At 42.1% G+C, this 19,567-nt stretch overlaps 1 protein-coding gene across 7 annotated transcripts in view; it reads right to left on the reverse strand.

The window, feature by feature from the left end:
• Window positions 1-16,847, reverse strand: part of STRN (striatin) — an 89,721-nt gene extending 72,874 nt beyond the window's left edge. For 2 of the 7 annotated variants that reach the window (XM_005296257.5, XM_005296255.5), the window contains exon 1: window positions 16,489-16,845. In XM_005296257.5, coding sequence (XP_005296314.2) covers window positions 16,489-16,752 — 264 coding nt within the window. In that variant the 5' untranslated portion in view covers window positions 16,753-16,845. Of the gene's footprint in view, window positions 1-15,680; window positions 16,210-16,488 lie in introns of those variants that run through there. The other 5 variants (XM_042848426.2, XM_042848425.2, XM_005296256.5 and 2 more) reach the window with 5 other exon arrangements.
• Window positions 16,848-19,567: the final 2,720 nt, after the last annotated feature.

The raw sequence follows: 19,567 nt of genomic DNA on the forward strand, positions 1-19,567 counted from the left end.
AAATGCAGTGGATCTAATTTACCTCAATTTCAGTAAGGCATTTGATATGGTTCCACATGGGGAATTATTAGCTAAATTGGAAAAGATGGGGATCAATATGAAAATTCAAAGGTGGATAAGAAACTGGTTAAAGGGGAGACTAGAACGAGTCATACTGAAAGGTGAACTGTCAGGCTGGAGAGAGGTTACTAATGGAGTTCCGTAGGGATTGGTTTTGGGACCAATCTTATTTAATCTTTTTATTACTGTCCTTGGCACAAAAAGTGGGAATGTGCTAATAAAGTTTGTGGATGACACAAAGCTGGGAGGTATTGCCAATACAGAGAAGGACATCATACAGGAAGATCTGGATGACCTCGTAAACTGGAGTAATAGTAATAGGATGAAATTTAATAGTGAAAAGTGCAAGGTCATGCATTTAGGGATTAATAACAAAAATTCTTGTTACAAACTAAAGACGCATCAGTTGGAAGTAACAGAGGAGGAGAAGGACCTCGGAATATTGGTTGATCACAGGATGACTATGAGCCGCCAATGTGATATGGCCGTGAAAAAAGCTAATGCGGTCTTGGGATGCATCAGGCGAGGTACTTCCAGTAGAGATAAGGAGATGTTATTACCGTTATACAAGGCACTGGTGAGACCTCATCTGGAATACTGTGTGCAGTTCTGGTCTCCCATGTTTAAGAAGGATGAATTCAAACTGGAACCAGTGCAGAGAAGGGCTACTAGAATGATCCGAGGAATGGAAAACCTGTTTTATGAAAGGAGACTCCAAGAGCTTGGCTAATTTAGACTAACCAAAAGAAGGCTGGGGGGTGATATGATTGCTCTCTACAAATATATCAGAGGAATAAATACCAGGGAGGGAGAGGAATTATTTAAGCTCAGTACCAATGTGGACACAAGAACAAATGGATATAAACTGGCCATCAGGAAGTTTAGACTTGAAATTAGACGAAGGTTTCTAACCATGAGAGGAGTGAAGTTCTGGAACAGCCTTCCAAGGGGAGTAGTGGGGGCAAAAGACATATCCTGGCTTCAAGACTAAGCTTGACAAGCTTATGGAGGGGATGATATAATGAGATTGGTCTTTGACTATTAGCGGTAAATATGCCTAATGGCTTGTGATGGGATGTTAGATGGGGTGGGATCTGAGTTACTATAGAGAATTCTTTCCTGGGTGTCTGGCTGGTGAGTCTTGCCCACATGCTCAGGATTTAGCTGATCACCATATTTGGGGTGAGGAAGGAATTTTTTTCCAGAGCACATTGGCAGAGGCCCGGGTGTTTTCCGCCTTCCTTTGCAGCATGGGGCACGGGTCACTTGCTGGAAGATTCTCTGCACCTTTAAGTCTTTAAACCATGATTTGAGGACTTCAATGGCTCAGACACAGGTTTGATACAGGAGTGGGTGGGTGAGATTCTGTAACCTACATTGTGCAGGAGGTCAGACTAGATGATCATAATGGTCCTTTCTGACCTTAAAGTCTATGAGTCAAAAATCAGAATTATAACCCGGAGGTCCCTCGCTCTCATTCCTGTGTTCAGTCCACTAAGAATAGTCCCCCAAGTACTCCATCTGGCCTGAAACAAATTCCCAACAGTTCGTTTCAGGTTTACACCCAGTACAGGTCCTGTATTTTACAGCAGCTGATGAAAAGCCAAACAACACAGTGAGTTACAGTCAAGAAGCAAGATGAAGGTGCTGTCTAGCAAACAAAAAATATTAATTTCTAATTTGCAATTGGATTATTTACCCACTCCAAATTCTACTATGAACTTGATTGGAAAAAGAACTCTACATGTTTTTAGGGCAATCTTGCTAAAACTGTTTAAATAGCAAAGATCAATAGATTATTCTAGACTAACTCAATCACTGAACATTCAGTCCTGCATCACATCCAGCACATATTTAGAATATGAAAAAGCATACAAAAAATCTTAGAATTTTCAGTCCTCTCCACCTCCTCTGAAAATGAAGAAGGTTCTCTCCCCTCTCTTCTTTCCCCCCTTAACTGGTTAAAAATGTTGCATTATCAACACTAAAATCTCCTCCAAGAAACAGGTTATTCTAGTAAAAAAAAATAACTTCAGTCTAGACTGGGACTCTTATCACAGACCTGTTTTAAAAACAACTATAATATTTTTGAAATTTAGGGCATTGTTCCTGGTTCTCAGCATAATACATGACTCTCAAAATTGGAGCAGTGTGAATGGACTAGAGACAGATGGAGGGGGGCACCAAACACATGAAAGCTAAATTTGGCTGTATAACATTTATGAAGTCGAAGTGGAAGTTGATCTAGGCCAATGCTAATAAATAATAGTTAAAAAAAATTATACTACTAACACGTTAAAACATTTCAAACCTAATTGATTGTTAGGTACTTGCTACTGGAAATCCATCCAAAAATTGTAGCATTTCTTGTTTATGATTTATTACCATTTTAATGTAGACTTCTCATGCTTCTTTGTCATTTAAGTGCAAAGGTCCAATGCATAGTACCTTGGCTAAAATAACTCTGTCTTATTACATATTATATACTGACTAGAAGCATTCTACCTTAAAAGCTCAGGCCTTCTCTGTGCTTTCCAATGTTTGCTTAAAATTTCAGAAACAGGACTTTGGGGCAGGGACTGTCTTTAATTGTTGACCTGCAGAGTGCCAAGAATTTTGTCAATGCTGAACAATAATTTTATGGCCATGAAATTTGAACTTCTTTCTTCTACACAGCTATTTTTAGAGCACTAATGTGATTCCCACTAGCCCAAGTATTGTTGACCCAGACTGGGGCGGGGGGGGGGGGGGGAGGGGAGAAAATCACTCCCGCTTATTCCAAAATGTTGTGTAGACATAACCATAGCGGCCTAGCTTCAGCAGGAGAGACAACCATTATGCATAGGAAAGGAAGCTATATGCAACGAAGTTTGCAATAGTGTCTATTGTGGCTTAAGATAATTAAAGATATCCGAGAAACACTAAAATAAAACCATAAATTTAAATAAAGGGGATATATATTAAATTCTGTACCTCATTCAACTCAGAAAATGCAGTGTTAATTATATGGAGCAGATACTCAATATCCCACAGAGATAACCACTAGTCCATTAGTTCATCCACTTAAAATGTATATATTGCCACTGATTTCAGCTTGTTGAGTCATATTCTGAAATAAATCTGTGATGTAGGCAGTGTTAACTTACTGTAAGCAGATGCTTGTGAAAATGAATTACTTAGGCCAGGTCTACACTAACCCCCTAATTCGAACTAAGGTACGGAACTTCAGCTACGTGAATAACGTAGCTGAAGTTCGAAGTACCTTAGTTCGAACTTACCTTGGTCCACACTTGGCAGGCAGGCTCCCCCGTCGACTCCGCGGTACTCCTCTCGCCGAGCTGGAGTACCGCAGTCGACGGCGAGCACTTCCGGGTTCGACTTATCGTGTCCAGACTAGATGCGATAAGTCGAACCCAGAAGTTCGATTGCTCGCCGCCGAACTACCAGGTAAGTGTAGCCAAGGCCTTAGACTCACTGATAATCATCAATATGAATGGACAGATTCAGTTTTCTTCAAATAACTTCTTTGATAGAAATTACAGACAAAAGAGCCTATGAGGTCAACTAGACCTTCCCTCTAGCAGTGCAGGTTTACTGATTTATTCCTAATACTTTGTTCAATATAGTTTTAAATGTCTCAAGCAAATTAAATGGATTTGACTATGAAGAAATTTCTCTAGTCAGTCAGCTTTTCCTTTATTCACCCTTCTAACTATACAGACTATCACTACTGTAAATAAATTTCTCTCTTACCTTCAAATATTAAATAATTGGTTAGCCAAGCTATGTATATTCATCTCTGTTAATCATTCCTCATAAACCAAATCCTTATAGTCCTTCAATCATTTCTGCAATAAGTTTTGTTTAATTGGAGGGCTCTAATTTGTTTTAAGCACTATCGGCATGCTCATCAGCATACTGTGTATGCACAAAAACAATGAGGAGTCCTTGTGGCACCTTAGAGACTAACAAATTTGCCGCAAAGGTGCCGCAAGGACTCCTCGTTGTTTTTGCTGATACAGACTAACACGGCTACCACTCTGAAACCTGTGTATACACAGAAGGCCCAAAGAAGAATATCTAAATAAATATGGTACACCTCTACCCCGATATAACGCTGTCCTCGGGAGCCAAAAAAATCTTACCGCGTTATAGGTGAAACTGTGTTATATCAAACTTGCTTTGATCCACCGGAGTGCGCTGCTTTACCGCGTTATATCTGAATTTGTGTTATATCGGATTGCGTTATATCGGGGTAGAGGTGTATTAACAAAATAGACAATGACAGGGAGTGACATACATATCACAAAAAACACAGTACATTATAAGCCACAGCCCAGATGTAAGAATTTCAAACATACTTCCATTTAAACTTATTGCACAACGTCCCGCACTGAGCAGGGTAGAATGGAGATCATAGATCAGATGGGTTGATGCTAACATTCAAACTAACATAGTGGAAGCTCAGGAAAGAAACAATTGACTGCTCAGGTTAGGGCAAGACAAATTAGATCATAAGTGGCCTCACTAACAAAATGTGAACAATTGAACCAGCCCCAATAGTGTCTCTGCAAGGAAACTAGAAAGGTACACTCTGGCTATGTCTACACAGCATTTTGGAACAAGCCTCTCAGCCTGGGTTGACAGAGTTGGGCTAGCGGGAATCATGCTAGCGCTCTAAAAATAGCTGTATAGTATATAGACAGTGCTTTGAAGTTGTGGCTCAGGCTGGAGTATGAGCTCTCAAGCCTGGGTTCTGAAGCCCCCACCCCAGGCTTCAAACCCAGACCTGCAACTTCAAAGCACTTTCTACACAGCTATTTTTAGAGCACTAATGTGATTTGCTATCCCAAGTCTTGTTGACCCAGTCCTGTTCATTCCAACATGTTGTGTAGACATACCCATAATGGCCTAGCTTCAGCAGGAGAGACAACCATTGTGCAGGGGAAAGGCAGATATACGCAATAGAATTTGAGTCCAAACTATGTATTTTCCCACAAAAAATGACTAACTGCTTTCTATAGGCTTCTGTTGGGGTAATCACACAAGACCAAACAAGTCCTTGCAATAATTAATTACATCTGAACACGTAATTAAGATTTTTTTTAAAGGACTGAGGTGGGAGAAAGTGATTTATCTTGCTACCCAGAAACTATACCTGTATAAACACTGAGTAATTATGTTAATGAAACAATGTCAGAATCACCTTTTCACTTAGAAAGAGTCCAAAACCTTTTAGGAAGCCTAGATATTGGAGATACTTAATCTAGTGGAGTCGGATCACTTTCATATCTGAGCATCTCACCAGTATTTAAATATAGAAACAATCACAATCTCTCTTTCCTCCTTCCAAGCCAAAAGATGTCTAGAACTCGCTGAGGAAGGTGGGAATGAAGGATTGACAGGCAAAATAAGATGGACAGCCTGACAGGCCATGAGGGCCTGAGTCATTATGCTAACAATGTGGGAATAGGTAGCTTTCTGATTTCTCATCTCTCCCATATAAGTCTGCATGCATAAAGATTAAAGACTAGACACTCACATATTGTTTGCTTTTAATATTGAATCAAGATGCAAGAGAAATTTATAAGATTCTTGTGGTCTTGGGAATTTCACACAGTCCATCCTGGAAGTAGTAAATAAAACTTCAGTGTCAAAAGAGATGTAATGAATATGTGCTCCTGGAGCCTACCTATAATTAGAATGTCTCGGTCAGATGACATAGGCAAAAAGGATCTATCCCACAATGTAAGTGTCATGTTATAGCTCCAGTTGGTGCAGACAATGTAAAATGTCTACTGAGGAGAACAGACTTTAAGTATGTAAGATATCAACGAAAAGTTTATGTATCATGTATCAATACACAGACTACAAATACACACTATAAAAATACACACTTAGCACTTTGAAATATGTACCGAGTGTACCTATCAGTTTTTATCTTTACTTATAAGGTACAAAATATATTCCATTGGCATGTCAGTAATATTCAACAATGCATTCTGTACCAAAATCATGAAAATTTGACAATATTTTAAAGGAATATTTACAACACTGAAAATAACGTTTAGGACTTGTACAACAGTTTGGTGAGACGACAAAATTTGTGATCCTTAATATACATTAAAAAAAGTTACAAAACCACATTCACAATGTTAATTACTCTGTAGAGTCATTTCTGTAAGAAACAGTTTGAACAATAAAAACAGACTCAGACTTCAAGGTCAGAAGGGACCATCGTGATCATCTAGTCTGACCTCCTGGTCTCTGCCAATCTGACCTAGGGGAAAATTCCTTCCCAACCCCAAATATGGCAATCAGTTAGACCCTGAGCATGTGGGCAAGACCCACCAGGCAGATGTCTAGGAAAGAATTCTCTGTAGTAGCTCAGAGCTCTTCCCATCTAGTGTCCGTCTCTGGACATTGGGGATTTTTGCTACTGGCAGTTGCCAATGGGCCACATGCCATTGTAGGCAGTCCTGTCATACCATTCCCTCCATAAACTTATCAAGCTAAGTCTTGAAGCCAGTTACGTTTTTTGCCCCCACTGCTCCCCTTGAAAGGCTTTTCCAGAACTTCATTCCTCTGATGACTAGAAACCTTTGCCTAATTTCAAGCCTAAACTTGTTGATGGCCAGTTTATATCCATTTGTTCTTGTGTCCACATGGGTGCTTAACTTAAATAACTCCTCTCCCTCCCTGGTATTTATCCCTCTGATGTATTTATATAGAGCAATCAAATCTCCCCTAAGCCTTCTTTTGGTGGGGCTAAACAAGCAAAGCTCTTTGAGTCTCCTCTCATAATGTAGGTTTTCCGTTCCTTAGATCATCCTAGGAGGCCTTCTGTGTTCAAGTTTGAATTCATCTTTCTCAATGAGACACTAGTACTGCACACAGTATTTCAGATGAGGTCTCACCAGTGCATTAGTCTTTTTTACAGCCGCATCACATTAACAGCTCATATTAATCCTGTGATCAACCAATACATCCAGGTCTCTCTCATCCTCTGTTGCTTCCAACTGATAAATCCCCAGTTTATAGCAACAATACTTGTTATTCCCTAAATGCATGACTTTGCACTATTAATGGGTTCATACATGTCTTTAAGCTTAACAGATCCTGGGCCCAACTTTGGGAGAACGTGCAAAGATGATGGTGAGAAAAGTGGACAGTCATTGGGTACTGATGCAATAAAAAAATATATATATAAGAAGGGGCAGAGATATGAAGGGCCTTGATAATCCCTTCAAATTATATTCAGAAGTGATTTAGTTCTTAAATTTTCCTCTGCACCTAACAATCAAGCCTGTACATTTTACTCCTTACTCACATTGGTGAACAGTTACTTGCACAAGTAGTCCCATGTCTTAAATGAGGCTACTCATGAGTGTAAGTGCTCATTTGTGAGAACTGATCAACAAAAAAACCCCAAACCAATGACATACCGGTAATAAAATAACCTTTCCTCCTCCGCTTCAGGTGAATGCTCTAATTAAAATGTCTGCAACTGGCAGATTTCCCTTCACTGTTAATAATTTTTCAATTACTTTAAGGTCCATTTAGCATCTTTCCAGACTAAATAAATTTAGCTCTTGCAACCTCTTTTCATTTTCCAATATTCTCTATCTTCTTTTCACTTCTTCGGAGCACTTCAGTCTCCACTGTGCTTAAGAAATTTAAAAAATGGACACTTCCATATTTTTATCCTTCCAAAAACTATTAACCCAACTATTATTTGCCTTTTTAAGCTATTGCTTCTTATTCAGCAAACATCTTCAATTAATTATGCAAGACTTTTGCCAAATCATCTTCCCCAAAGGGTCCCAAAAGTTCAGTTCTCATCAGCATATAAGAAGTTTGGGGTTTGTTTTTATTGTTTTGTTTGGGGGGGGGATGCGGGAGGGCTCCTTGGAGCTAAGATCAAAGTGTAATATCTGATTTCTGCAAATTTTATTTTGTCTTCCATTATTCTGTTCAAACTCCAAAAATACTTAAATTCATCTGAAATTTTACACTTTTTAAAAAACTAAATAAATTCAACTTCATCAACTCACTGTCCATTTTAAGATTAATATTTTTACTTTTTCAAAGTTTGACTGAATTAATTTTGCAATAAAAGGCTGTCATTCTGCACCAGTTTATTTATAAGGTATCACCTGAATGTCAGGGAACAGTATATGTGCATTTTTTTTTTTTTAAGACAAATAGTGTTCTCAAAAATATAAATAGCCATGCTCATCCATTTGATTACCCCCTTTTCCTGACTACTATAACTCAGTTGCCTCGGATGGCCCAATCCTACCACTCACTAGACACTGCTTCTGTTTTATAGCAGAAGAGGGAAACAGAGAGGAGCTATCTCTGTCACAATTCCAACCATCATTGCTTCTCCCCAACCCCTAGAGACCCGAACACTGACCCCAATACGAACCTCCAAGATGCTCCTCTATCACTTCTCTCCAATTCAAACAGTACCCTTTCACACCAGCTATTTGTTATGACGTCACACCATTTTAATCTCTGACAAAGCTTAGCCCTTATCTTTTTAGTTGTTTTACTCATTAATATCTTACATGTGGTCTTTCTGAAAACCTTTCTGAAAACCCAAGTAAATGATGTCCACCTGATCACCTTTATCTATTTGATTAACGTTTTCCAAAGAACAGGTTACTTATGGACAAACAGTAAGAGAGCATTGTCCCTTACAAGTTCCACTACTCACAAATGTCCGACTGTTCTCTTTTTATAAAAAAAGTTGTCTGTTGTAAATAGTGTAAATTTTAATAGTAAAAAACCTAATCTAAGTAAAATTTAATTTAAGTAAAAACCCAATCACAATGAATAATTATTTTTGAAAACCGATGGAGAACTGAGCAGTTACCCCAGAAGAATCTAAGAAAAGTTAGCACTGCTTTTCAAAAATTGATGTGCAATGATGTCAATTTCTGCTCTATAAATCTAGCTTCCATTTCTAATAATAATAAATCACCAAACTAGAAGATAATAGAATAAGCTATAAGCACAAATTATATTTTGCAATACTATCAAAACACAAAACAGGATGAAGGGAATGAAGCTGATTAACACTTAATTTCGGCAAAATGTTTGACAGTGTCTCACAATATCTTACTCTTTGCATTAGTTTATATCAGCTCAGACATGAATACTCATGTGCACCGAAAACTCACTACAGCAGAACCCCAGAATGATGAACACCAGAGTTACAAACTGACCAGTCAACTATACACCTTATTTGGAACCGGAAGTAAACAATCAGGCAGCAGCAGAAACAAAACAAAACAAAAAACAAATACAGTACTATGTTAAATGTAAACTACTAAAAAAAATAAAGGAAAATTCAAAAATATTGACAACGTAAGGAGATGGTTTCGCAGCTTGTTTCATTTAAATTAAGATGGTTAAAAGCAGCATTCTTCTTTTGCATAGTAAAGTTTCAAAGCTGTATTAAGTCTATGTTCAGTTGTAAACTTTTGAAAGAACAACCATAATGTTTTGTTCAGAGTTATGAACATTTCAGAGTTACGAACAACCTCCAATCCTGAGGTGTTCATAATTCCGAGGTTCTACTGTAAATACTTGTAAGCAAATAGCAACAGTATAATGGCAAAGTATATAATTAGGGGGATATGCATCTATTGGCATCATGCATGAATCTGTGTTAGTTCTGATCTTACTGAACATCTTCATTAATCAGAAGAGGGAATAAACAGCATATTAATTAAATTTGCAAGTGATATTAATGTATAAATGTTAAGAACCCCAGCAAAGAGAGAAATGACAAGAAAGATGACAACGGGGCAGATCACAAAATAAGACTGAACTTGAAAAATGTGAGCTAGTACATTTTGGGGGGATTCTTGATGGGAAGGATAAACTTGGGAAAAACTAATACTGAGAAAATCCAACAGGTGAGAGTGAAACAGCAAATTAGAAAAGAGTTTGCTATGCAAGATGTTAGAAACCTCAAATGAAAGCATGAGAAATTAGCATAAACATCCCATCATGCAAGATGGAATTTTTTTCTCTTATGCATATTTTATTTGTGAGGTACACTATCATGAATAGGGCCCTACCAATTCATGATCCATTTTGGTCAATTTCACGGTCATAGGATTTTTAAAATAGTAAATTTCATGATTTCAGCTATTTAAACCTGAAATTTCACAGTGTTGTAATTCTAGGGATCCTGATCCAAAAAGGAGCTTTGGGGTGGTCACAAGGTTACAACTAGTGGAGTTGCAGTACTTTTGCGCTGCTGCTAGCGATGACCCTGCCTTCCGAGCTGGGCAGCTGAAGAGCGGTGGCTGCTGGCAGCGAGCCCAGCTGTGAAGGCAGAGCCGTTGCCGGCAGTGCCGCAGAAGTGAGGATGGCGTGGTATTGTATTGTCATCCTTACTTCTGTGCTGCTGCCTGCAGAGCTGGGCCCTCAGTCAGCAGCCACCACTCTCCAGCTGCCCAGCTCGGAAGGCAGCAGTGCAGAAGTACGGGTGGCATGGTATGGTATTGCCAACCGTACTTCTGTGCTGCTGGTGGCGGGACACTGCCTTCAGAGCTGGGCACCTCGCCGCTCTCTCGTCACACAGCTCTGAAGGCAGCACAGAAATAAGGGTGGCAATACCACGACCCCCCTGCAACTCCCTTTTGGGTCAGGACCCCCAATTTGAGAAACGCTAGTCTCCTCCATGAAATCTGTATAGTATAGGGTAAAAGCACACAAAAGACCTATTTCATGGAGGGAGACCAGATTTCACGGTCCATGACACATTTTTCATGGTCATGAATTTGGTAGGGTGCTAATCATGAATACATACATATGAATATCAAGACAAAGTTTGCCAAATCAATCTATTTATGGGATTCCACTGTACGTCGCCTGCCTAATGCGCATATTATATCTGTGCCAAATACATAGGTTATTTTTAACAGTTGTTTCTGTTAACTTGATACAAATAGATAATGAATCAGTTACTAAATGACAAATTCTACAATTAAGGTCAATCACTCCAGGTTAGAATCACGTCCTACCTGTTTCCCTTGTCCCCACAAGCATTTATTTTTTAAACTTGTGCAAGGGAACAGATGCAATAGAAAGGTAACAATCTTTCGGTTTGGCTTTGGTGAGAGTGGGTATGGAATACTGCATTTAATTCTGGGAATCTCATTACAAAGAAAATATTAGCAAATCAGAGGAAGGTTGGAGAACACAACCACAAGTGAACAGGGATCATAGTGGGATTGATTTATGAGGAGATTAAAAAAACCTAAATAAGCGTAGCTTGGCTAGGCTATGACTACAGAAGGGAAGGCAAAGGAAAACATAACAGTATACACTATCTCAGGGGTGGCCAACATGCCACATGTGGCTCTTCACAAGTTAATATACTTGTATAGGCACAGACTCCGGGGCTGGCGCTACGGACGCCATGTATAGGCACAGACTCCGGGGCTGGCGCTACGGACGCCAACTTTCCAATGTGCCGGAGGGTGCTCACTGCTCAACCCCTGGTTCTGTCACAGGCCCTGTCCCCACTCCCCACCCCCTCCTCTGAGCCTGCCATGCCCTCGTTCCTCCCCCGCCCCGAGCCTCCTGCACGCCACGAAACAGCTGATCAGGAGTGCGAGGAGGGAGGGGGAGGCGCTGATTGGCGGGGCTGTCGATGGGCGGGAGGTGCTGGGAGCAGGGGAGCTGATAAGGGGCTGCTGATGTATTACTGTGGCTCTTTGGCAATGTACATTGGTAAATTCTGTCTCTCTCTCAGGCTTAGGTTGGCCACCCCTGCACTATCGGAAAGGTGTAAATACCATAGTATGTGAAGAGTTAGACTAGCACAAGAAGCATATGTGAAATGAGATAAAATTGAGAAAAAAAATGATGTACTATCAGGAGCTCAAAACAGTCTCCCAAGAAAAGCAATAATTTAACATTTAAACTAGGCTGGATGAAAAACTAGTAAATGTACAATAGGGAACAATTTGGCATCAAGAGAAAGATAAACTATATGACCTCAAACTTCTATTAAACAAACACACACACACACACACACACACACACACACACACACATATGCATGCCACCTGGAAGGCTTCAGAAGTCAGTGGAATTTAGTTTTAATTAACACTGCTTATAATTCAGCTATATGGATCAATTAATTTCCAAAAGCCATTTCCCAGTAGCACAAAATACAGATCAGAGAGCAATCATTTGTAAATTGTCAGATAGGAAATAATTTTTGAGTTTTCCAAAGGTTGCAAAGAATTTCACACCTTTTTGAGTATCACTCTCTAGCAGATAAATGTTTTTACAGCTTGTGGCAGTGCCAATCAAAGCTAATTATAACCTTATTGAGATGCTTTGGCACAGAGGCAGCAGGCCCAGGGGATGAAGCAGATAACTAGTAGTCAGAAAAAATAGGTTATATTTAGGGCTGTTGATTAATCGCAGTTAACTCGTGCAATTAACTAAAAAAAAATTCATCGCGATTAATAGAATACAATAACAATAACAATAGAATACCAATTGAAATGTATCAAATATTTTGGATGTTTTTCTACATTTGTATATATATTGTATGTTTTTATTGAAATCAAAGTTTATATTATTCTTAATTACAAATATTTGCACAGTGAAAGATAAACATAAGAAATAGTATTTTTCAATTCACCTCATACAAGTACTGTAGTGTAATCTCTGTCGTGAAAGTGCAACTTACAAATGTAGACTTTTTTTGTTACATAACTGCACTCAAAAACAAAACAATGTAAAACTTCAGAGCCTACAAGTCAACGCAATCCTACTTCTTCTTCAGCCAATCACTAAGACAAACAAATTTGTTTACATTTCCAGGAGATAATGCTGCCCTCTTCTTATTTACAATGTCACCAGAAAGTGAGAACAGGCGTTCGCATGGCACTTTTGTAGCAGGTATTGCAAAGTACTTACGTGCCAGATGTGATAAACATTTGTATGCCCCTTCATGCTTCTGCCACCATTCCAGAGGACATGCTTCCATGCTGATGACACTCGTTAAAAGAATATGTGTTAATTAAATTTGTGACTGAACTCTTTGGGGGAGAATTTTATGTCCCTGCTCTGTTTTACCCGCATTCTGCCATATATTTCATGTTATAGCAGTCTCGGATGTTGTTCATTTTAAGAACACTTTCACTGCAGATTTGACAAAATGCAAAGAAGGTACCAATGTGAGATTTCTAAAGATAGCTACAGCACTCGAACCAAGGTATAAGGATCTAAAGTGACTTCCAAAATCTGAGAGGGTTGAGGTATGGAGCAGGCTTTCAAAAATCTTGAAAGAGCAAGACTCCAATAAAGAAACTACAGAACCCAAAGCACCAAAAAAGAAAATCAACCTTCGGCTGGTGGCATCTGACTCAGATAATGAAAATGAACATGCATTGGTCTGCACTGCTTTGGACTGTTATCGATCAGAACCCGTCATCAGCATGGACGTATGTCCACTGGAATGGTGGTTGAAGCATGAAGGGACATGAATCTTTAGAGTATCTGGTACGTAAATATCTTGCGGCGCTGACTATAACAGTGCCATGAGAACGCCTGTTCTCATTTTCAGGTGACATTGTAAACAAGAAGTGGGCAGCATTATCTCCTGCAAATGTAAACAAACTTGTTTGTCTGAGTGATTGACTGAACAAAAAGTAAGACTGAGTGGACCTGCAGGCTCTGAAGTTTTATATTGTTTTATTTTTGAATGCAGTTATTTTCTGTACATAAGTCTACATTTGTAAGTTCAACTTTCATGATAAAGAGATTGCACTATGGTACTTGTATTAGATGAATTGAAAAATACTATGTTTTTGTTTTTTTACAGTGCAAATACTTGTAATCAAAAATAAATATAAAGTGAGCACTGCACACTTTGTATTCTGTGTTGTAAATGGAATCAATATATTTGAAAATGTAGAAAACATCAAAAAATATTTAAATAAATGGTATTCTATAGTTTAATCACGCGATTAATTTTTTTAATCACTTGACAGCCCTAGTTATATTACCAATTCTGCCGTTGACAAGATGGCAAGTAGTTTAACCTCTGTACTTCAGTTTTTCCATCTAGTGTATAAAATGGGTAATCATCTTTACCAACCTTTTAAAAGTATCTTGAGATCCTTTGATGAAGCGTGCTACATAAGTGCAAAGTAGTAGTAGTAGTGAAAACATTATTACTATCTGTTTAAAAAGCTTAGCACGATTAGGTTCTTGCAAAATGGACATTTTTCTCTCATGCCCATTTTATTTGTGATGCACACTGTAATGTGAATACATACATATCATATGATTATCAAGATAAAGTTTGCCCAAATCAAACCTTATTTATGGGATTCCACTATACATGTGGCCTGTCTGATGCTCATTATATCTGTCCCAAATACACAGGTTATTTTCAACACGTTTCTGTTAATTAGACACAAATAGATAATGAATCAATTACAAATTCTGCAGTGAAGGTCAATCAGTTCAGGTCAGACTCAATCACATCCATCCTTCTCTTTCCCTTGTCCTCACAAGCACGTCTTTAAACTTGTGCAAGGGAATCACCATAGAAGAACATCACACCTGCAATCCTTTTCAGAAGACCTTCCTGATAATCCCACAGGAACAGAGAGTGACAAAATCAGGAGATACTCCTGCCTATAAAAAACAGGGAGCAGCCTGCGTTGCGGCATGTTGGGGAAGGGATATGAAGAGAAAAGAGGACGAAGGGATAGGAAGCGAAAAACAAAGAGGGAAACCTAGAGAAAAGGAATGGGTGGTAGGTGCTTAGTCTCAAACATGGTCACTTTGAGAACCAAGTAGTTAGTTATTAGGAGTCTGACAGAGATGTGATCTACGACAGATTCATTCTTGCAACTCACCTGTAAATGGTTGGAAAAACCACTCTCCTATTACAGTTCTTACAGCATGCTAATCACTGAGGCTATGTCTACACTAGCACTTTTGTCAGTATAACTTATGTCACTCAGGGGTGTGAAAAAACACCCGTCAGACCGACATAAGTTACACTGACAGAAGTGCTGGTGTGGACAGCGCTATGTATGGGCGGGGGGGAAGCTTCTCCCATGGGCATAGAGCAGATACATGAGCGATCTTACAGCGGCACAGCTGCATTGGTATAGCTGTGCCGCTGTAAGCTCGCTAGTGTAGACATGGCCTGATAGAAGTGGCTCTAGATAGTTTGTGACTGACTAGAGCTCTAACTCCTTAGCCTAGGAAGGGATGGGAGGATGAGGGTCCTCTAGCAACTTGCTCTGACCAACTGAAGGCTAAGAGGTCTGGGCCTTGTCTACACAGGAAAATTAGGATGCTTTCTTCACTATGCAACTATTCTGGGAAGCATCAACAGCAGAAGCTGTAGTGTAGTGTAGGCAATACTACAATAGCAATACAATAGTAATATAAGCAGTAGTCAACGATGGGGTTACCCAATACGAGATTAACCACCATATGGATCTTGAGGTACAGAGGCTCAGTCGTAACCAGCGGCAGCATCCAGCTACCTAGGCACTTCATGTAGCAAGGATTGGCACTCTCGCATCAGTCTTTTTAACCACAGCCATACTCACAAGACATAAAACTGTTGTCAGGTGTCATCTTCGGTCAGGAACAACAACAATTGTAATGTAGAAAATAAAGATGCCAAGGTCTTTTCTCTGCTACACCTTCTACCATTGCTACCACTGCTGGAGAACTAATGGTCCCAGTTATTCTAGGATGGACAGGGCCCAGGATTCAGCCTCTCTCAGCACACATAGGGAGAGCAGAAGAGTACATGGCATCACTCCTCCTCCCTCCCTTTCAGTTTAAGAAAGAGACAGGAAGAAACTGAAGCCATTCAAAGAAACAAGGGAAGATAAAATGGGAGAAATAAGAGAGAGTGGGACCAGACACCCCAAGCCCCAGCGCAGCAGAGGTCCGCAGAACAGCCACAACTCACAGGTGAAACTGACAGAGGACATGACAGAGCCTTAGGGCAGCACTGTGACCTGGGTGCCCCCGGCTGCCAAGCCCTGGGGCACATAAGGCTCAGCGTCCTGCCACCTCAACCGCTGAGACAGTGGCGGTCTCTCCCCCCTCCCCGGTGCGGGTGCGTCGGGCTGAGGGGGCGCAGGCGTCACGCCCCCCACACGCTGCGCGGCCGGGGCGGAGCTGCCAGCGCTGCCCTTTCCCGGGGGGTGGGATGCGGGGCAGCTCAGACGCCAGCGAGGACGGGCGGTGTCCGAGGGGCTCCAGGCTGCGGCTCTGCCTCCCCCATACAGCGGCCGGACCTCGCAGTCACTGCACGGGGGGCGGCCGGGCCGGGGAGCGGGCCCGCGGCGCTGGGAGTCGGGCGCAGCGGGGCGGGCCCAGGTCCCGGGAGACGGTCGACGTTACCTGCAGCTCCGCCCGCTCCGCCTCCCACTCGGCTCGCTCCGCCTCGAAGCGGCCCCACTCGTGCTGCAGGAAATGCAGGATCCCGGGGACGCTGTACTGAGCCCGGGCCGCGGACACCGGGGCTGGGGCGGCCGCCGCCAAGGAGCCCCCCGCGGCCGCCTCCCCCGGCTCCAGCCCCGGCCCGGCCCCGCCCGGCGGCAGCAGCAGCGCGTTGTTGTTATTGTTGTTGCTGAAGAAAACGCCGGGCCCCGCCTGCTCGTCCATGGCCAGAGCCGCCGCCCGCAGCCGCCGCGTCCCGGCAGCAGCAACAACCTGGGCGCGCCCGCCCGCCGTCACCGCCTGACAGGACGCCCCCGCCGGCTGCTACCGGGGCCCGGCGGGGACAATTCCAGCGCGCGATCGCACCGGCCGGCTCGCGGCACTCTGGGAAATGTAGTTCTGGGGCCATTCTGCCGGGGAGCTGAGCACAGACAGGGCAGGGTCTGACTCTGTCCCGCCCTCGGTCGCCAGCTGCTCTGCTCCCCAGTTCTGAGAAACGGAAATCACACTAGGGAAAGGATCCCTATGTCAGCTCCTCAGACAAGCGCTCTACCCAGGGCCAGGAGCGAGCAGGCGCCTTCCAGGCAGATCCTCACCCACTTCCGTTCCTCCCACCCCGCAAAAGCCGGGGCTGGAGGAGACAATACATGTAACCCTCGACCCAAAACCAACCCCTCTCCCCAAGTGTCTTCGCTCCCTGGGAGCTGGCAGAGGCCCATGACAAGTGCATCAGACAGACGTACAGAGCCACACGTGTCAATAGCACCGTGAGAAATGTACAAATTCCAGAGGAAATTAACCATTTTTCACCCCAGCCCTTAATCACGAGAATTACTCTTGTCCTCTGTAAGGCTGGGTGGCACACTTTAGCACAGAGGACAGTCAGAGACAGAGGCTGGCAGTTGTATCCAGAATAATCACTTTCTCGGCAGCATGGCAAGATTTTCTGCAAGAGCAGCTTTGCATAAAGCTAAGGCAGGTCTGTTCAGTGATGCATCCACAGTACAGGCACTTTCTACTCAGGACAGTCAACAGCCTTTACCATGGGAGGTAGTGAAGCAAGTCTGTTCACTGGTTACAGTAGTCTCTGAAGACTAGGTACTAGATGGAGGCACAACACAATGCGGCTCAGTCTACAGCCCATGGTTAGGTCAACATAAGCAGCCTTCACTTAAAGTTGGTTCCCAGCCTCTCTGTGCTGATTTAGTAACACCAGCTCTTTGAGTTATGTAAAGTCAGTCAATGTAGTTAGTTCAACACAGTGTCAGTGTAAACACTGCCTTGTTACTGGCTTTCAGGAGCCATCCCACTATGCCCCACACTGACCATACAATAAAGTGCTCCTGATGAGGCTGTGCACTACTACCACAAGGAGCCAAGTGTGCACACACAAGCAATTTAATAACTGCGGTGGCTGGCTGTAGGTTGACAATTTTGTAGTGTAGACATGGCCTTAGCCAGCATGTTATAAAACTACATTGTTAAAAAATGGCTGGAGTAGAAAGGGCCATTTTCCTCAACTGTAAGGGGATGGAGACAGGGAACTGGGCACTGAAAATTATGGTGCACTGTAGTCCCCTCCTCCTCAACCTTAGGGAGGAAAACTCTAGGATGAGCTGCCTGGAGGAGGAGTTTTGGAAGCTGTAAGGGTTCAGCACAGGAGGATCTTCTGACGACTGCTCTTCCCTGCAGCAGAAGGAAAAGCTGGAGTGCTGAGACCTGTAAAGCCACCCCACAGACCTGCAGTAGAAGGAAGCTTGTCCTGGAACCTCTGTTCTCCCTAGAGGGGGAATGCTGAGGAAGGTCACTGGATCATATTGCAGGAAGTCTCATGGGAACCACAGCCTCCTCTGAAAGGACAGTGAGAGCCTAAACTTTTAAAATTGGCTCCTCATGAGAAGCTGGGCCAAGGGGATGGATTCACCAGCTGGTGGTTGAGGAGAGCCAGAGCCTCCTACTCTGCTGCAGCTGCCGTGGCCCTCACATCCTATCTCATAGCCTGGGGCCACTCAAAGATCTACTACAGATGCACAGAGATATTAATGAAAGGAGCCTTGCTTAAGAGGAATGGGATTGCCAAATCCAAAAGAAAGCTAAAAAGACAGAGAACATGTGAGGCCACTAAAAATGCTGCAAGCTCTGTAAGCAACAGTCCCAATATGTCACCAACAATACTGTCTTGGCATAAGATGAGCATTTCTACAGGCCCATCAATGGTGAAGGCACTGAGTAGTCCCAGAGCCTTCACCATATTTTGTAGACTAGGAGTGTTGCTGAGCTTTTCAAACCAATATTTCTGGTTAGCTGATGGCCATCTATCACTTCTTCAGAAGGCTAGTGCTTGCCTGCTTCCTTGCCCGGCCGTAAGAGAGATCACTACAACTACAGAGAGGAGCATACTAGGTGATTTCTTCACTCTGGCTCAGAGGGGAAAAAACTGAAGGAGCTTAGAGACAGAGAAAAAGGAGAATGAGGTATAGCAAGGAAGATGGAAAAAGCAGGAGAGGTGAGAAAATATGAGCTGGAGAAAACCAAGCTCATAGGGAGCAAAAGTAAGGAGGGTGGTGAGAAAAACAGGAAAGAGTAGAGAGAGAAGAAAAATGGAGAGGGGAAGTGGATAAGTTAATTCAGGGGAAAACCAGACTGCAAAAAGACCATTAAACCTGGGAAAGGCAGAGAGAGGAAAAGAGAGGAAGAACAAAAGCGAGGAAGGCATGCCAAGTTACTTCACCTTTTAATCAAATGAAGTTTGGTGCCAGATTATTATATAAAATAATTTTTTTCCTGAAGAGCAGGAAAAGGACAGGACAATGTAGATAGGAAACTTGAGAGGCTTGTTTCTAAATGAGCATGAGAACCCAGTATGTCTGTAGGTGGTGGAGGAAAAGCCTTTCTTTTCATCTGCCTCTGCCTTTCCCTTATCCCTCAATCTCTGTGTCTGTTTTCCCTTCAATTAACATTTTTCAACCATTATACTTTTTTTTAAACTGGCTTCCTATGGTGTCCCACTTTTGCTTGGCTGGCTCTAAACTTGCATTTT

This window comes from Chrysemys picta, chromosome 3 (assembly GCF_011386835.1).
Source record: "Chrysemys picta bellii isolate R12L10 chromosome 3, ASM1138683v2, whole genome shotgun sequence".
Taxonomy (NCBI): Eukaryota; Metazoa; Chordata; order Testudines; family Emydidae; genus Chrysemys; species Chrysemys picta.